Genomic DNA, 18,976 nt, shown 5'->3' with positions numbered 1-18,976 from the left:
GTCGAGGTATGAATATTATGGCTCATAAATCGGCTTCAAATATCAAACTCCATTGAAGCTGACGACGTAAAGATGGGAATCAAATGCCTACAAACCTATTTGTTTCATGAACTAATTTACCGGTACGTGTTTTGTTCCCTGATCAAAGCTTCCTTTTGTCCACTTACGTCCTCTCCTTTTAATTTCCCGCGATGAGAATAGGAACTAAAATTTTCCGTAGATGAAACCCTCCTTCAATAACTGGATGTACATCCCTGAGAACAAACATTTTACCGTTTCAGTTCACTTAAAGTTTATGAGTATGAACCAGGAAACACACCGAATGTCTTATTACATGTGGCTTACTGTTTCTGATGTTCAGTAAGTGAGAAAATTCCCACAGAAATATTAAGTATCAGCCTATGCTATAACAGTTTTAGAGTCAAGTTTGCATCCCCAAGTTTACAGCTTCCTACATGGCCTTGTTTCCTATAGGGCACCTTAAAATTTCTTCATTTGTGTCCTTGTTTCTGATTGGCTTGACCATGTTGTGGTCATCCGGGTAGTATGACGTTCGGTGGCAGGTGGTCTCGCCTGACAGGTCTAACTATTAAACATGGTAGCTATTCGGGACTGGCATTTTCTGTTCCAATATTCGGCTCTCTTGTCTACTATGTTTACCTACATAATGGAAATGAACGAACTGTCTACAATCATGTTTTGACAGCCAAAAGGTTCCTGAGGTATTTATTTGAGTGGTCGAACTACTATTAATTTCAATGTTAGAGCTGTTTATACTGGGACTCTTATATCTATGGATTATAAGTGGACTATGACCATATTCCCACATGCAAGTAAAGTCCATGAATATATATTTTCGTGTTGACCTGTTTTTTAGGGTTCTAAACATTATCATGATGAATTGGCTAAATGCCATCAAAGAGCTGCGGACAGGATATTACAAGGGTGTCTTTCTAATGGAGGTTTATATATCAAGATGGGACAGGGTTTAGCTAGTATGAACCATGTCTTACCTGTGCAGTACACAGAAACATTAGAAAAATTGCATGATCAAGCACTTGTACGTTCAGGGGATGAGGTACGTTAATAATGCATTCACATAGATTTAGAGAGTTTACCACTCATTCTGCTTTATCTGTAGTGGTTGGTAAGCCAGTTACAAGGCTGAACGCACGTGACCACTTTATGTAATCATTGTCTCAAATTTTTCTGACATACATTTCACTGACTTCTCCACATGTAGGAAAAAAATCAAGTGTCAGATTTCTGTAAACTGTCAGGTTACATGTAGATCTTCTGGAAGCATCTAGATATCACATTTGTGTGGCCAGCGAGTTTGGTTATCCTCCGTATTACGGTTGCAAAAAAGTAGCATGATACTTAAATATGTACTCAGCAAGTTGCACACATTTACTTTTTACTTCAAAATGTATGATATCAAGTTGGGGTTATCAGCACCAAGTGTACTGAGTTTTCAGCCTCGCTTTTTTATCTCAGATACCAGTGACAATATTGTGACTCGCCAGTCACAAGTGAAGCATCTTGACGTCAGCCTTCAAGGCTCTGGTATACATGCTTTAGGACTATTTACCGCTTCCAGCAATGTTATCTTTCACATAACAGACGAATTACCATATTCTGTGTGACCTTTCAAATGGTTAAACATGTGACAGGTTCTACAATGCTTATGACCGATTGACTGGGTCTTATAGTTGACTTCAGTGAATTCAATCTTTAAAATAATACTACTGCTTTGCTGGGACTAGAACTAAATCAGTTCATACGATAAAGCTATGACTTAAAAGAAAGATGAAGTATCATCACTTGGTGTTTTACAACTTCATTTTGACTTCGAAATTTTGTGTTAGATGTCTTAAATATGTTATCATAATCTCCATACTACGTGGTCATCAAAATGCGTCACAAACTAGTATAATAGTACTGTAAATATATAGGGGAGGTAATGTCTTTGAAGGAGCTTACGCTGGTAATTTCACGCTGTTTAAAGAAGCAAAAAAATTACAGGTGAACTCCTATCACCTTGTAACTTTGTGAATTTGGTTTGATGATGGCACTTAAATCGGAACCGATAATTCAAAATATTGAAGTTACAATTAGTGTTCTCTTATGCCTAACCTAGCTTTCAAGACTATTAGAATATGGATATTTGCTGTGACAGTATTCACTTCATCACTTTTTCAAAAATGGAAAGTGTCAAACTCTTCGGAAATCCTAATTTCATATATTCTCTGTTTCGATGCAAAGAATTAAAAGCGCATGATTTCATTTATTTTCGTGTAGTGTTACATTATCTACGTGTTTTAATAAATTCAGTAATTAGGTTTCTTCTGATTAACGGATATTGATCGAGATGTCTAAGTTGTCTGACATAGAGAATAATTTGATGTCTTAGGAAAACTGTAAAAAGTAGATTTTAACTAGTATATGCTAGATTTGTAACATACTTGATGAGCTCTTTGTAACGAAATCTCATGGTTAAATACATTCCCGCATATTGGTCTCGATGTATTTATTTATTATTATTTATTTGAACACATATATATTGGCACAGGAGTGCGCCAAATATATATGCGCCACACAAAACAATGAGAATTTAAGAAGAAAAAGAAAAAAGGTGGGGGAACGTACAAAAAAACAATAACGAAGAGATTGGTGTAAGGTAGTGTAATAATAATAGTAATAGTAGGGAAACAGAAGGGTACAATCAGAAGAAATTTTTCAGTTAAGGAAGATACAACCACGTTTTATGAAGAAAGTAAAAGAAGGTTACAGCATGATTGCCACTGGCTTCTATTCTGAGCCATATCTGATAACGTCTCTAGCCACTGTGTTGTACCATCTCTCAGACCCCAACCAGGGAGTCGGGAAGGACCAACAGAAGCCAGTCCTTCGCAGCTTTCTTTCATACTCCGACACCATGTCATGCACTGACCACCTCTCCGCTTTTTCCAACCAGTCCCAGAGTCGGCAAATAATGCTCGACGTGGTATCCTCTGGGACGACATTCGTAGAACATGTCCAAGCCACGGAAGTCGGTGTTTCAAGATGGTGACACCGATTGAATTATCGTCTCTGTGCCCGAACACACGATGCCGAACCTCTGCATTACTGACATGGTGTTGCCACTGGATGTCAGCAATCCTTTGGAGACAACGATGATCAAACACAGAGAGTCGTCTAACATCCTCAACTCGGAGAGACCAGGTTTCACAAGCATAGAGCAGAACTGCTCTCACCGACGCGTTGTAGATCCGACCTTTTACAGCCAGACTGACATCACGAAGGCTCCAAAGGTAGCCCAGATTGGCATAAGCCGCTCTGGCTTTCACTATACGTGTATTAATCTCATCACTCACACCCCCACCAGCACTTATGCAGCTACCCAGATACACGAACTTCTCGACTATTTCTATCTGCTCACCATCCAGGGTGAGTACAGGATTAGAATCCTGCCGGTCTTGTAGAAGTACTTTGCATTTCGAAGGTGCAAAGCACACACCATACCTACGGACACTGATTGCCAACTGATTAAGTGCGGATTGCATGGCTTGGGCATTATCGCACAGTATGACAATATCGTCCGCATACTCAAGGTCGATAAGTCTTTCTCCAGGCAACAGATCTACACCGCCATTACTTACATCCATCAGAGCTGTTTCCAGAATGTCGTCGATGGCAAAGTTGAAGAGGAATGGTGAGATTGGGCAACCCTGCCTAACCCCACTGCTCGAATGGAACAATGAAGAGAGGTGGTTGTATGCCCTCACTCTGCCTGAGGTGTTTGTATATAGGGCTTTTAGGATGTTAATAAACTTCTCAGGCACACCCTTCTTCAATAAACAATCCCAGAGAACAGTCCTATCCAACGAATCGAAGGAAGCCCTGACGTCAAGAAACACTACAATTGTTGGCCTTTGAAAAGTATCACGGTGTTCTAACATTTGGCGAAGGGTGAAGATATGATCAATACATCCTCGACCAGAACGAAAACCAGCCTGCTCCTCGCGAGTCAATTTTTCTCGGGTTTTGAACAACCTACGAAGTATGACGGAAGCCAATAGCTTGGACGCAATCGGAAGTAGACTTATCCCCCGATAGTTGTAACAGGAACGACGTGAACCCTTTTTGAAGATAGGGACAACTATCGACTCATTCCATGACGTTAGTACATTCTCTAGTTCCCAGGCCTTTGTAAACAACGTCGTCAATTCCTTAGTCAGAAAGTCACCACTATCTTTAAAAAGAGCCGGAGGTAAGTCATCTGGACCAGGTGATTTGTAACGCTTCAAGAGTTGGAGTACCTTGCGGACTTCCGCCTCATTTGGTGGATCATTCGTCACCGGCCATGGAGGGCAGGACAGTCTGACCGATGTTGCCGGCGCAGCAGACCAGTTGAACTGCCCTTCGAAAAGTTCTGCCCATCGTCCAAGACGTCGATGGATGTTAGTGATTGGCATCCCACCATCCTCGCAGATTGTTTCACTCACAGCAGACTTCTTGCTGCCAGTGGCTCGGATGAGTTGGAAGAGCTTCCGATAATTACCAGATGCAGCTGCTGCTTTCAACTCATAAGCACACTCCGACCACCAGGCTTCTCGGTCCTTACGCAAGCTTTGCCCAATTTCACTACGTAACAACCTTCGTTTGTGGTCAAACTCACGATTACTCGGAGTAGACCGACGGGCTTCAATGAATTGTAAGGAACCAGAAGAAACCCAGTGCTTAAAAGCGGGACGTTTCGCGAACCCACAACTGACTGTACCCACCATTTTCATGGCGTCATGCAATTGCAACCAATGCTCATCTATACTTCTCGGCGGAATGGTAGCTAGCCTAGAAACTAGCTCGGTTCGATACTTACTAGCAACAGAAGTTGCAACCAGCTTGCTAACATCAATCCGTTGGTGGCGGTCACTTCTTTGTCCACTGAAAAGTAAGGTAAGATTGGCGCAGACGAAGGCATGGTCAGAGTCCAGATAGGTACTCCAGAAGGAGCGGCAGTCTTGTACACAACCACGACAGCGGTAGCTGATCGCGATGTGATCAATCTGAGTCCAGGCTTGAGATGCAGAGGGAGGACGCCAGGTGGCACATCGGCGATGACTGTGCCGAAAGTTAGTGCTATCCAGAAACAGGTTGTAGTCTGTGCACAGTTGCAGTAGACGGTCCCCGTTATCTGTCCTGCGACCAACGAGTCACCATCGGCCACCTAAACGACTCTCTTCTGTGCCTAGACGCCCGACCTGAGCATTCAAGTCTCCGGCTAGTACTACAATATCTGTCGAACGCACTTTCTGGAGAAGAACAGATAACTGGTGGTAGAATTCATCCTTGATTGCATGCGGGCTGCAATCTGTCAGGGCATAGGCGGAGATGACGAAGAGACATAGTTTCTCACGCCAATTTCTTCTCACTTCGATGGAACTTTCTAATCTAACAGCACATAACCGACTGTTAATGGGGATCCAATCGATTAGTGCTGCCTCAGCTCTAGCGCTTAGTGCGACACCAACGCCAGCAACACCAGACGAAGATGCCACAACGTCCCCGGATAGGCGCACGTAAAACAAGCTTTTTGAAGCGACAGATGGAGATCGAATTTGTAGTACTTCACTAGAGTCTTGAATACGGGTATCGGATAGACAGCAAACATCAATATTAAGACTTTCTAAAGACATAGCCAGCCCTATCTGTTGTCCGACCTGCATAAATGTGCGAACGTTGAAGGCAGCCAGTTTGAATGATGCACGTGGTTTCAGATAAACTGCTTCAGTACTCATATTCGGTGGTAACATACAATTTTCAACCGGGCAGTGACTCGAGAACGTTTAGATAGAGTCGAATTTCCACCATAGACGAGCTGCTGTATAAGTCGAAAAAATAAGTATAGACAGAGTAGGAGTAAAAGAGGGTGAATAATGACGTAGTAAATAATAATAATAATAATAATAATAATAATAATAATAATAATAATAATAATAGGAATAATGATAATAATAATAATAATAGCAATAATAATAATTGAATCATTTGAATGTTCGTCGAAGCAAGAGAATTAGTTTCCATGATCATAGACAGTTCAGTTCATTAATTGCATGTGGGCTGCGATACCGCCCGGGTGCCCAGACCGGAGCAGGTGGTTATCTTAGGGGGCCACACCCCGAGCCTTTGACCCAAAGGTCTAACCCACAAGGCAGTGGAGCATCGTAAGGAGATACAGTCCCATGGTAGCCGGTGACCAACAATTGGTTCATACGCCATTTGTTCCCGCAGGATACTGGTGCCCATGTGTACCATAGATTTGGAATCCGGTTAAAGCGCCAGATATTCGCTTTTCGTCCTCTCATTTTCGTAAAGAACACCCTTGCCACGAGAAGGCAGTGAGTAGGGCTTCCCTGGCAGAGTCTGTATACGCGCGGCCGTGTGAGAGTATTTCGATAGGGAGGGCGAACCCACCCCGCTCTCGGCCATACCAGGGCATTTGGTAATTAACCTACTTAATTTTTGTGCTTTTGAATAAACTAAATTATTCATCTCCCATTCTTCACTGATCAACAATTTTCTGAATAAGAATTGTGCTTCAATTGCTGCAGTGAGAATAGTACGTTTCCGTAATACTCTGGGACACTAATTGCTTATATCTTATACGAGTTATGTTTTTTTAAGCGTTCATCTACTTGCTTCTTGGTCATCTCTCATATATTTTGCGAAGCGTGATCACTCTATCCGGAGAAATCCTTTATCGGATTTTTGACCATTTAGGGATAATCATTTGAGAGTTCACAGGGAAATTTCTCTGTTTGTGTATTATTAAATTTAGATGGCTGTTAAAGAATGAACCAGCTCATCTAGAATGAAAGTAATTGAGGCTCAGTTATGAGATCGCGTTCGGTACCTCTGACTTTATAATATACATGTACAAAATAATTTGTCTTTTCTTGTCTATATTTCAGTAGTTCAAGGTTGTAGCAAAAACCTTGAAATAAATGAGAAATATAAAGCTAGGAGCTTCTACTTGTCCTTTATAATTGCTGTGTACCTTTTAACAGTTGAAGACAGTAATTTTCTATTCACTCCGTTTCAATAATTTAATGTGCTAAGTGACTAGATCGTTCATAGTAGTATTTAGAAATCTGATTAATTCATTTTCATTCATAGATACATCGTATATTCATGGAAGACTTTGGCAAACCACCTACTGAACTGTTTGCCAGTTTTGAATATAAACCATTGGCTGCAGCTAGTTTAGCTCAAGTACACCGTGCTGTTACACATTATGGTGAAGAAGTTGCAGTGAAGGTTCAGTATGAAGATTTACGGGATCGATTTGATGGTGACATGGCAACTCTTGAGTTACTTTTAAAATTAATTGAAAAAATGCATCCTAATTTTGGGTTTGCTTGGGTTTTACAAGATATGCGCGTAAGTTTTTTTAATCAAATTTCATATAGAAAAGATGAGTTCTTTTCATTCATTAAAATGAGCCGTTTTACAATGTTAGCTACGTCTAAGAATTGAAACTAATAACTTTAGTGTTTTACAAATATACTTTTTCATAAGTTGATCCGGAAAAATGGTAGTAACATTCAACATTTGATTAATCCATCAATTAACATACAACTTATGTAATTAATAACTGCAGTGTATATTTACCAGTAGCGTTCATAGCTTGAATTCCACAGTCTGTTTTTACTGGAAAGTAAATATCACTTCCTCTTAATTTCCTCCTGGTTGGATAAATTTGTTTGGATGTTTAACAAATGTAAAGAAAACAGGGCATATTAATATCAAATGTAAATTAGTCGTATAAAATATTTTATTTGAATGTAGTGACTTGTAAATCTGTAGAAGTAAAAGAAAAAAGTGTATCACATAACTGATGCAAAATTTGATGTATTCATTACATTTCATTATTTTATCTCCAACCATATCAAAATTAGTATATATATAGTTAAAAATGTACAATTTACTGTAGTGCAAATCAGTAACCAAGTATAATTTCATGTACCAAGCTTTGAGCCACATATTTGTGTAAGAGCTTATTTCACTATACAACATCTGCCATGATCAAAGTAGATGAAATAGGTTTCAAATCGGTTATCCCACTGTTGGTTATCTAATATTTCTATTACTAAACCACTGCTCCAAAATAGAGTTTATTATGATTTTAAAATGAAGCATGCATATCTCGTTGAGGAATGTCACATTCATCAAAAGAATAAAGTTCAAATCATTAGAAAACTAGACAGTTCTACATAAAATATGAATAATAACAGTCGTTTTGGTGCATTGTGTGTTTTTGCCAGTTTAAAAAAAAACTAAGATAAGAAGTTCAAACGTCATTTCTGATGGTATTTACCATTTGTTAAACACTTGTTTTTTTTAGCAAAAGCAGTTTACTCGAGATTTTCACCCATGTTGACCAATCAGAGAGCGATAAATGCTAATTAATGAATTATAACATGATATATATATACTTGATCAATAAGCTTTTTCAAGTTGACTATAGATTCGTAAACGTTAGAGTTTCTAGTTAGGAACTAGCTTGATTGTCAACATTAAGGGTTAGTCTATACATACCCGCACTTATAATCCTAGTAATAAGCCTTACTCCTAAAACCTAGTTCTAACCCTAATCTTAACTCATTTCTAATCGTAGCAGTAAGCTAAACTTCTTACTCCATCCATAGCTCTTAAAACAACTTCTAACCCGAACAAACATTAGAGAGAATCGTTGCTTCATCTTGCATTTCTGTACACTCATACATAGTCATTTCATTTTCGCATCCACAAGTGAATGTTCTCTTCAGCAGTCAAACGTCTTGTAGTGTTTACCAAAACTTGGTCGTCAGATGATACACGTTCAACATTCTGGTTTGATGTGGTTGTACAAACGTCATTCTAGATTGATATATGGACTCCACGGTCTTGGAGTCTTCATCCTGATTGTCTCGGGAGTATACTTCATGGTTATATACAAAGTTTCTTAATTCTACGAAATCGTCTCACCTATTCGTTTTTTTTAATTTTTTTAAGGAAACATTAGCCAAAGAACTTGATTTTGAAAATGAAGCAGATAATTCTGTTCAGTGTTCTACGGATTTATCAGATCTTGGAACTTTAGATAAAAATGGCTCTGTTCATGTACCTTGGGTTGATCGTAAACTTACTAGTAAACGTGTTCTTACTGCTGAATTCATCGATGGTATTAAAATTAATCAAGTGAGTGATATTTGTAAGGCATATGTTTTCTAAACTTGTTACTTAAAATGTACCTTGCTGAATGTAGTGAAAAAATGTTTCAAGTTTTTATTGTTAGTAAATTGTTATTTTATGACCCTTACACATAAATAACAAGTTGATTTGGCACTCCCTTGTTAAATATTTTACCTACAGTTTGTCAAAAAAATATTGTAATCTATTGAATACTGTAGCATTTCATTTGTTTTGATTGTACTTTCTAGTTTCTGCGTTATACAAAACTATCATTAAATGAGGAAGTTTAGGAATGCGATCTCAAAAATTGTCGTCTCAAGTGCGGAATACATACCAAATTAGTTAAGATATCTCAAACTGTTTTGTTAACAGATCAAAAACCATGAAAGGATATCAACCATAATTTGTAACATTGGAGGAAAATGAATTTAAATTGAAAGCTATCTCTGATATCTTATGTACATAGTAGTAGCAATAATATTTTATTGATATGCCACTGTCATTATTTGACAGCATCTATCTACTTGGATCGGTTCGCTGTCTTAAATTTTAAGTAATCTCACTTCATGATTCACGAGTTGGGTTCACTCAAGTCAAATTCTTGTTTTAGATAGAGTGAAATGATATTATTTCAAAAAAATGAATCAGTAAATGTAACATAACAGTAGTCAAGTACAGATTATATTCAAAATTACATAACTGTTCACTTGTGTCAAAGTTATGCCTGAATATTTATGAAGGGATTAATTGTTCTGTGGTCAAAACACTCGATGTTCAACCAGTGAGACACAAATCTTAACCCTATCCCATCTATTTAGTTTTAGGGTATCTGACTCATCATTGAAATATCGCTTAACTTGTCTGCTTTACAGTTTACATCACAAACTGATCTTAGTTAAACAACTATTAAAAGCCAAAAAGCACTGGATAGCCATTTCGTCCTAGTATAAAGCATGTAAATTGTGAACTCTCAAGGTGTCATCGGAGACAAAACCTATAACCTTGAAATCTCACTACAAGCTCTTAACTTTAAGTTTCGACCAATTCGCCCTATCGTAAAATCATTTTCCAATACCATTGATGAGTAACTGCCTCACATTCGACATATTTGAGCTTCACTGGTCACGACTTCATTTTCGTTTCATTCAATTGTAAACAAAGATAAGTGATGATTTTTCAATATGGTTTCTTTATTCTATTCAGGTATCTGCTCTACGTGATGCTGGTTTCTCTTTAGCTGAATTAGATAGTCTGTTAGTACGTGCATTTAGTCATCAAGTATTTTGTACCGGTTTTGTACATGCTGATCCTCATCCAGGCAATTTGTTGGTACGACGTAAACCTCAGATTAAATTAAATGTTTTCCAGAAAATCAAATCATCCATTCACTGTATACCATACATCATATCTAGTGCAATATTATGGATTGGGTTTTTGTGTTATTTTCCTATTAGTATTGCACAGAAATTAAAAAATCCCAACCATAAACTATTTGCATATCCAGATACAAATCGAAATACTACTGAAATTCAGTTAGTACTTTTAGATCATGGTCTATATGATACGTTACCATGTGATAAGCGTAAAGCTCTGTGTAGAATGTATCAAGCTATATTAGACTCTAATGAGTCAACAATGAAAGAGGCTTCTTCATTTTTGGGCGTTGAAGGTAAAAATATTCATAATTTAATTCCTTTCAAATTCGTTTTAATTTATATTGGATTATTCAAAGTGTTGTAGTGTAAATTGTTGTTAATTCTTTCATTTACTTTTTATCGTATTTGTTATGTGGTTAAAGGTAGTCATCATGAAACTCTTAACTTAGGTTTTGTGCTATTCGGGAGTCGCCAACAAGGTGTGCTTCTAATCCTGAGGGAACTGGTGCTCCCTAGAAAAATCGATCTCTCGTCATACAGCTTCACAGTCTGAGATGTTATCACTGAGCTATTCAGGCTGCAACTGACCTCCTTTGTAGGACTGAGGTGTTTATAATTGGCTGACTACTGAGTACTGACCACTACATTGTTTAATCTTTCGGTCCTAGTCAACAGAATTTGATTAGCATCGAAAAATTAGATAAATGTGATGCTGTCCACTACTCAGTGATTAATTGATTGTGTATATCGTATTTACTAGTATAATACTAAAGTTAACTCGTGTACTGACCAAGTCGTGATACTACGGATCATTGTTTAACAATCACTTGAATGGAAGTTGTCACTATACTTCAACTTCCATGACTACGAGAAAGCATCTGGCAGTGTGGATAGGAAAATGTTATGGAACTTTCTTCTATACTATTATGTACCTAAGAAGATTGCCATTATCATATTGAATTTGTACGTTGACTTTGCCGCAAAGTCGTGCATGGAAAACAACTGACAAATCCATTCCAAGTGAAGACCGGTGTCTGACAAAGTAACTTACTTTCACAAGAAGTAATAAGCGTAAGTAACTGGATAAGTAACCAAAGTTAACTGACATAATTGAAAAGTAGATTGTGGATATTATAAGTTTAAAGATATGTGTGTCAATAGTTAAAGAAATCAGTTGACTAATTCAGCCCCCTTCTACACAATAAGCGTAGCTCAAAATTAAGTACTTAAGATAGCTCCTAGCTACGGAGTTGTATTGAAACTTTTCAAATTATGTACATTATTTTGATCTCAATGTTATATTGGGTTCAGTATGTTAGAATCGTATATATTAAGAGCTACAAGTACTGATCTATCGAAATAAAATTTTATTAAGTCAAAATGCAAATTGTCAGTGAAAGTATCTGAAAGTTGCTTACTGAAACCAACAGACTATAGCTCCTCATTGTTCATATTCCGTATTTATTACAGTTAACGGTGTAATGTTGTGTTGTGTGCTTTCTAATAATTATCTCTTCTTTTTTAAAGAAAATTTATTCATCCTTTCAATTTCTAATGTCAAAAATTACCTTATTCATATCACACTTAATGCTGAATGTTTTCTATGTAGGCGTATAATGCTAACTTTTAGATATATGGATAAAAAACTCTATTGTTTCACTTAGAGACAATTAATTTACTGATATTACATTCGAATATTTTAAGAGTTGGTAAATTCTTTCTGGTTAATAAATTCACTTCTTACTACTCTACTTAGATTGGTCTACTTTTGGAGAAGTTATTCTACAAAGACCTTGGCGTCGTCAAACCTTCAAGTTACCATCTCAACTTTCGGCAGCTGATAAGGCTTATATACGAGCTACAGCAATCGAACATTTCGATCGAGTCATGTCAGTTCTTGAACAGATGCCACGTCCAATGCTTCTGTTTATTAGGTAAGTTTTTCATATCAAGGTGAAGTAATTAGAAGAATGTTCGATGTGGAGTATATAATTTTTTAAAATAAGTTTGATGGACCAGTTTATTCCGTATTATTTACAGTTAATTATTCGAACATTTAGCGGAAGTCCTACTACAGTCATAGACTCAACCAAGCAAATTATAGTCACGATTTCACATTGATGATATTACTCATTTATTAAGTACACGGCTTTGAGTTATACTCTTTCTGTCCAGTTTACTTATACTTACCCCGTTACCCGAACAGAAGTTGGTGGGGTGGGACTCAAACCTGCGATCTAGTGGTTAAATGTGTAATATCTTCATCACTAAGTCAACTTTCTATTTAATTGTGGACAAATTTTTTACTTTTGATATCGCACTAACTTCTTTGGTTCGATCCGCAGAATCATTTATTTAACTTTCATAAAACTATCTCAAAGTGGCGGAAAGTAATTGTCATGGTAAATACTTAATTATCATCAGTTACTACTCCTCTTGGAAGAATTGACGGTTACCACAATCGTGTTATCTCAAGTTATGACAATATATATACCTAGCACAAGGATTACCAGGTGCATCATGATAATATTACGATGGTCATTCATTATCATTTAACTGCGAGGCACAACACCTAACTGGGCGATTGGATTGTGTAGTTTATGTATTTACACTTATTCTGTAACCGTTATTTTGAATCCAAGTGCTAACTCAAAATCTTTATCTGTTTCAAACATCATACTTACAATAAGTAAGTTAAAAGTTAACCATCATTGTAGTTAATATGGAAATAGATTAAATGTGGTTAGCAATGGAATTCAGGACGCGCGTTCTCTCCTATTTCGGACTCGTCAGCTGGATGCACCTGCATCCCATAGGTGATGTTCATTCCGGGACTCAAACCCAGCACTGTTTGCTTTGACCGTCACCATACTGAATTCATATAGTTACTCGCTTTTCCAACGAATATGAAATCTAATTCAATTTGAAATGGTTTGAATTATCCCGTTGTTAATATTTTTGACTGAAATTGGGTCAATCTTAATTGATATATGGGCGTCCTATGTCGATTGCCTTAATATAGATAGAATGTAGCTGTTTAATATCAACTTTTGTCATAATGATTGTATCGAGGCAATCTGTACAGGAAGACATATATCAACTAAGATTGGTTAAATTTCAGTCAAAAATATCAAAAACTGAATAATTCATCCGTTTCAAATTTAATTACATCACTATAGTTGTTTAGTAATAGCTTTCATATAGTTAAGTGTGTTGATACAGTTTTATTGTTAAATTATTAATTGTAGGAATTTAAATCTTATTCGTTCTATATGTCGTTCTCATGGTGATCCAATTGATCGTCACTCTTTAATGATAGATAGTGCTATTCTTGGTAGTAGAATTACAACATCATATTCTGGAAAGTTAATTCCTCTGTCATGGATTGATAGATTAGGGGTGAATATAACACTTCAACGATATCACTGGAAATTAAAGTATGTTTTTTATATTTATGGATTGTTCTTCAATTAGCCTTTTATATTATCCTGTGCTCGTAGATCATTATTATTATGCCACGTGATTACCTAGTGTGGAATTTCATGTAAATGATTCGAAATCATGCATGTTATGTTGTAGCTTTAAATTACTTTCATGAAGCTTAAACCAAGTGTGTTAAATAAGGTCTGTTGTTTTTCTATTAAACTGACTGTTCACAGTCATATATATAGCATAAAAGTCCTTGGGAAACGTCACAAAAAGCATATTGAAGGAGGCAACGAACCAATGACGGTCAGGGTCCTTCCAAGTAGGAAATATAATCTGAAGGCAAAAATAGACACTTTTGGCGCAAAAACGAGAAATTCAAATTTCCAAAATAAAATTACGAAAATAAGACGTTTAGCAAGTGATTTCTGGGGATCTAACATCCCCAACAACTTAATCATTTCAAACATCGAACTTTTAACTTGAGGCTGAGATCGAAGTTTGTATTGTAGGATATTCTTTTAATTGATATTTATTTTAGTGCAAATTTTTCCTCTGATTTATTACATGCTGAGGATACATATTTTTAGCACTAATATTCACTATTACGATTTGTCAATTCTTACACATTACCTATTATTCTTCACTGTTTATTATTATTACTTCTTTGACTTTTGAAAAGATTTCACTATGGCATAGAGAAGGAGAGAGTGTGTGTGCTGAAGGTGATTAGTAAAGTATATGGTTAATATTTTAATGTCACTACGAATAAGGTTGTGGATAGGCTTTTGAAATCTTGCAAACTACTACCAAATATTATTTTACCAAACATTAATCATCCTCCTTGTATGTAACAAAAGTACAAAAAGCTCTACAATATCGTATCTAGCACATCTCCTATACTGCAAAGAGGTGATAAGAAAAGGATCTGCGAGACTATAATTTGTAGACGAACCAGTCAGAAGCGGGCGAGCGATTTCAGGGTCACGGCGCCCGTTTCAATACTCAGTGCTCACGTACTATCGGTTTATAACTGATTTCAAGGAGGACTTCACAGTTGAGCGGCTACAACAGATGGGATTACTGATAAGTTCTTTTGTTTGTGACTGCACCGTTCAAATGACTGCTGGACATTGTGCAACCTTGTTATGGCTCCAGAGGTCGACTAATTATGCAGTCACATGCATGAGTTCCTGTACCGTATGTATTACGATTTCAGAACCAAAGAGTCTCTTTCTAACCTTGGAAAGTTTTTGAACCGTGTTAAAGAAGTGCATTCACTCTAGTTTTTTTGGTTTTGTATAGTATATTCTTGCTCTATACTGACCGTCTTCTGATTGACTGAAATTCCTCAGTCACCTAAGATTCGTTCAAAGGTCGTTCATAAATTATAGTCTCGCCTTAAGAAAAACTTGTTGTAACATCATATATTGAAAATTTCATATTATATTGAACATATAATATTGAATAAAGCCATTATTACGGTTTATTATTAACTATTCGAACCTAGATAGATACAATTCAGTTCGTACCAGTGATCGTCTAGTTCACTATCTATAGTCTGTGTTGTTATGCTTACTTATTTCTATCTCTCTTTACTTTGTTTCATCCCATAGATATGAAACATTATATTTGTGGATTCAAGGTTTGGTCTATCAATTATTATACGCTGTAGGTGAAGTACCTGATATCAATGAATTATCATCATTGTATAATGTTGCAACTCCTAAAGCGTTATCAGCTAACGTTTAACACCTAATCCGATCAAACGCACACACACACAGAGAAGAAGAGAACGCAGTTCTGTTGGAAAAAAGAAATAATCACATTGATTTTTGTTTCATTATTTTTAATCTCTGATTTCTTCCTATTTATTTTGTTCTTAACCTTGTATCATTTGTAGATATCAAGACTAAGGTCGGACTTGATAACTTCAAATAAATTGTGCATTAGATAGAAGGTTAATAATAAATATATTTTTTATTATATCCCAACCAGTAGAAAAATTGTATTTCTGATGTTTTGTCACTTAATGTAAGCCGCTTCTTCGGTTATTTATTTGCTTTGAAGAAGTGGCTTATATTAAATCACGAAACGTCAGTAACATAATTTTTCTACTCATTGGGATCTAGCTTGTGTTATTTGTTTACTTTCTATCTCTGGTGTTTCTTTTTTTCTTTCGATGCTTTCTGTTTCGATGTTAGCAACTTGTCTCAATTGTTGATGTATGTGTGTGTGTGTGTTCATCATTTACACACAGAATTTCTGTAAATATCTTTCTATTGAACAGATGTAGATCAGTAGGAAAAACATACAATTTCATACTAACTAATTATATGGGACCATTTTTCTGCTTAAATAATGCTCTGTACTTATACATAATACTATTTTCATTTAGATTTACTGAGAACTTCGGCGAGACTATAATTTATGAACGAACCAATTAGGTATAAGATAACATGTCTCGGATTTTGGCGCGAAATTCACTCATCCATTTGATTAAATAGAGTTTTGACATTATAGATGATGTCAGTTCGTAATGGAAACCCTAAATCTAATTTCTCGCACAAATTTATGACCCTCATTTGATCCTAGTTATTAGGTGGACACTCAAGGTTAGTCTAGCATCGCTCAAAAGTCGTCCATAAATTATAGTCTCATCAGAACTTCTAGTTGATTCAGTATAGTATTGATGCTTAGTTTTTTTTTATATATATAATCATTTCAATTTGATGGAAAAATTCTTTCTTTTATTGATTGAATTTCTTTAAAATACACTAATAAACATACCAAAATTTATATTGAATACAGTCACCTCCTGAGAATGGACATGTTACCAAAAACAAGGAAATGTTTATCTGAAATATGAGCACAACATGAAATTTGTTTCATTCAAATAATTTATTAGTGTATTTGATAAGATGTTTGTATCAATTGGTCCGTACCTGTTATAACTTGTGGCTTTGTGCCCTATTAATATATAACGTAATGATACCACCAATTAGAGAACAATGATTTATCGACCGAACCAATGACTTATAAAACCCGTACGAGCAGTCTAGAGTCTTTATTGGTCCTTCTTCCTGCCTAGTTCTGCCTGTTAAGTCCAAAACACCAATCTCAGCCTCGGCAATATGAATTATGTATTTCAAACATACTGGGTTTATATAAAAACCAAACAGATTACATCGTACCATAAAATAGATAATAAAATTTGTACAAGATCTAGCCAGAAGTGACAGTGAATGTGGGAGGCTGTAATTAATAGACTGGGTATAACTCAAGAACGGTAAATCATATCATAATAGTCTATGGGTCAAAACAAAGCTTTTAATAAAAGGAACATGAACATGCATAGCTTAGGTACTTAACAATTACACAATAATAATATATGTCAGTTTAGGGGTTGTGGAGATTGTTAAGTTTTTGGTTGAAATCATGAACCGATTGATGTTAGACAACCATTGAAAACCTGGAAGCACTGGGTGGCCGTCTCGTCCTATTGTGGGACTCCTCAGCAGTGCGCATCCATGGATAACAATATATGTATCATATTGGTTTATAAATAGTTCTCAAAAGTTACCATTCATAATTCTCGTCGGGATATAACAACCTTATTGGTGGTGGTAATATGTTTATGTGCACAACTGATTGTTCTGGTTTTAAGTTTCAGAAAATATACCTTTCAAATTTCAACCTACACAACACCTTGAGAATACAACATTTCGCACTTTCTGATTTCAATTTTGACATATAGTACATTAAATCCCTTTAGTTGACTACTTTTAGCTTTTCAGTACAGGTAGAAATCTGTATTTTAAGTAAATATTAACCTAGTTTATATGTTATTAAGGAATTAGTAGCTAGAAAATGGTATACTTTCAAAATAATCCGTCTTAGTAATTTATATTTGATCTGACGTAACATCATTGATCAATCATCATATGCTATGTTTGAAGCGATTACGAGTTTACCTAATCTGAGGACGCAACGTAGACTCTGTAACACAATAACAGATAAGCTAGCTATTCTGATGCATCTCAGCCCGGCTAACTAGAGAGAGAAGTCCAAGTTCGAAATGGCGAAATATATCACACAAGCAGTCAGAAGCATGAGTAATAACAACGGGCATAAATCAAACGTATACATACAGCATAAAATTGTCCTTGGGAAGCGTTACAAAATAGCATACTAAAAGGTATAACGAGCTAATAGTGTTTAAAATTCTCCCAAGTGGGAAATACGACATGAAGGTAAAAATGGGCGCTTTTGGCACGAAAACAAGAAATTCGAATTTTTAAAATAAAATTACAAAAATAAGGTATTTACCAAGTGAGTTCTTGGGATCTAACATCTTCAACATCATAGTCCTTATCAAAATATTCTCTATAATATCTCCGAATATTTTATCGACAGGATATTACTTATATGTTATTGAGTCTAATTCCCTTCTCAACTTTGTGAATTATACAGTCGAATAATCTAAGTTATGATTAATTAGTAAGATGTGATATATATCTTATGTTTTATATACAACTGACTAATTTTGTATTGTGCATAAATCCATCCGAGTATTTATTTGTATTAGTACAACTTGTGTTATCGAAATCTAGCAGCTGACTAAAGGCCCAGAAAATAAGTGTCTGTAGTCAGTAAATTTAACTTATCCTTAGTTATCAAAGTGACCTGACTATTACATTATATCAAGCTGATGCTTTAATTAGTTATATGGTTTATGGAAAGCTGAATGATATGAATTTTATCACTGTTATTTACTTAATTCACAACCGGACACCAATAGCAATACACGTAACATAAAGTAAAATTATCGTGAGTTTGAATATACTGCGCGTGCCCATTGTGGAACGGTCGATCATCCTAGTGGGACGACTGCCAAGCCTTTGAACTAGCGGTGTAATCCATAAATGAGTGGAGTA

General features: G+C 36.0%; 1 protein-coding gene across 1 annotated transcript; it reads left to right on the top strand.

Moving 5' to 3' along the window:
* The first annotated feature begins 524 nt into the window (after positions 1 to 524).
* ADCK5 (putative aarF domain-containing protein kinase 5) lies at positions 525 to 16,834 on the top strand. Its single transcript, XM_035732223.2, has 9 exons — positions 525 to 722; positions 766 to 833; positions 878 to 1,078; positions 7,180 to 7,443; positions 9,058 to 9,243; positions 10,441 to 10,906; positions 12,370 to 12,547; positions 13,862 to 14,050; positions 15,656 to 16,834. Exons 2-9 carry the CDS (start codon positions 828 to 830, stop codon positions 15,789 to 15,791), a joined length of 1,626 nt encoding a protein of 541 aa, XP_035588358.2. The 5' UTR covers positions 525 to 722; positions 766 to 827; the 3' UTR covers positions 15,792 to 16,834.
* The last annotated feature ends 2,142 nt before the right edge of the window (positions 16,835 to 18,976 follow it).

Source organism: Schistosoma haematobium, chromosome ZW (genome assembly GCF_000699445.3).
Source record: "Schistosoma haematobium chromosome ZW, whole genome shotgun sequence".
In the NCBI taxonomy this organism is placed as follows: Eukaryota; Metazoa; Platyhelminthes; class Trematoda; order Strigeidida; family Schistosomatidae; genus Schistosoma; species Schistosoma haematobium.
The sequence above is the reverse complement of the archived record's forward strand: the minus strand, read 5'-3'. Positions and strand labels throughout refer to the sequence as shown.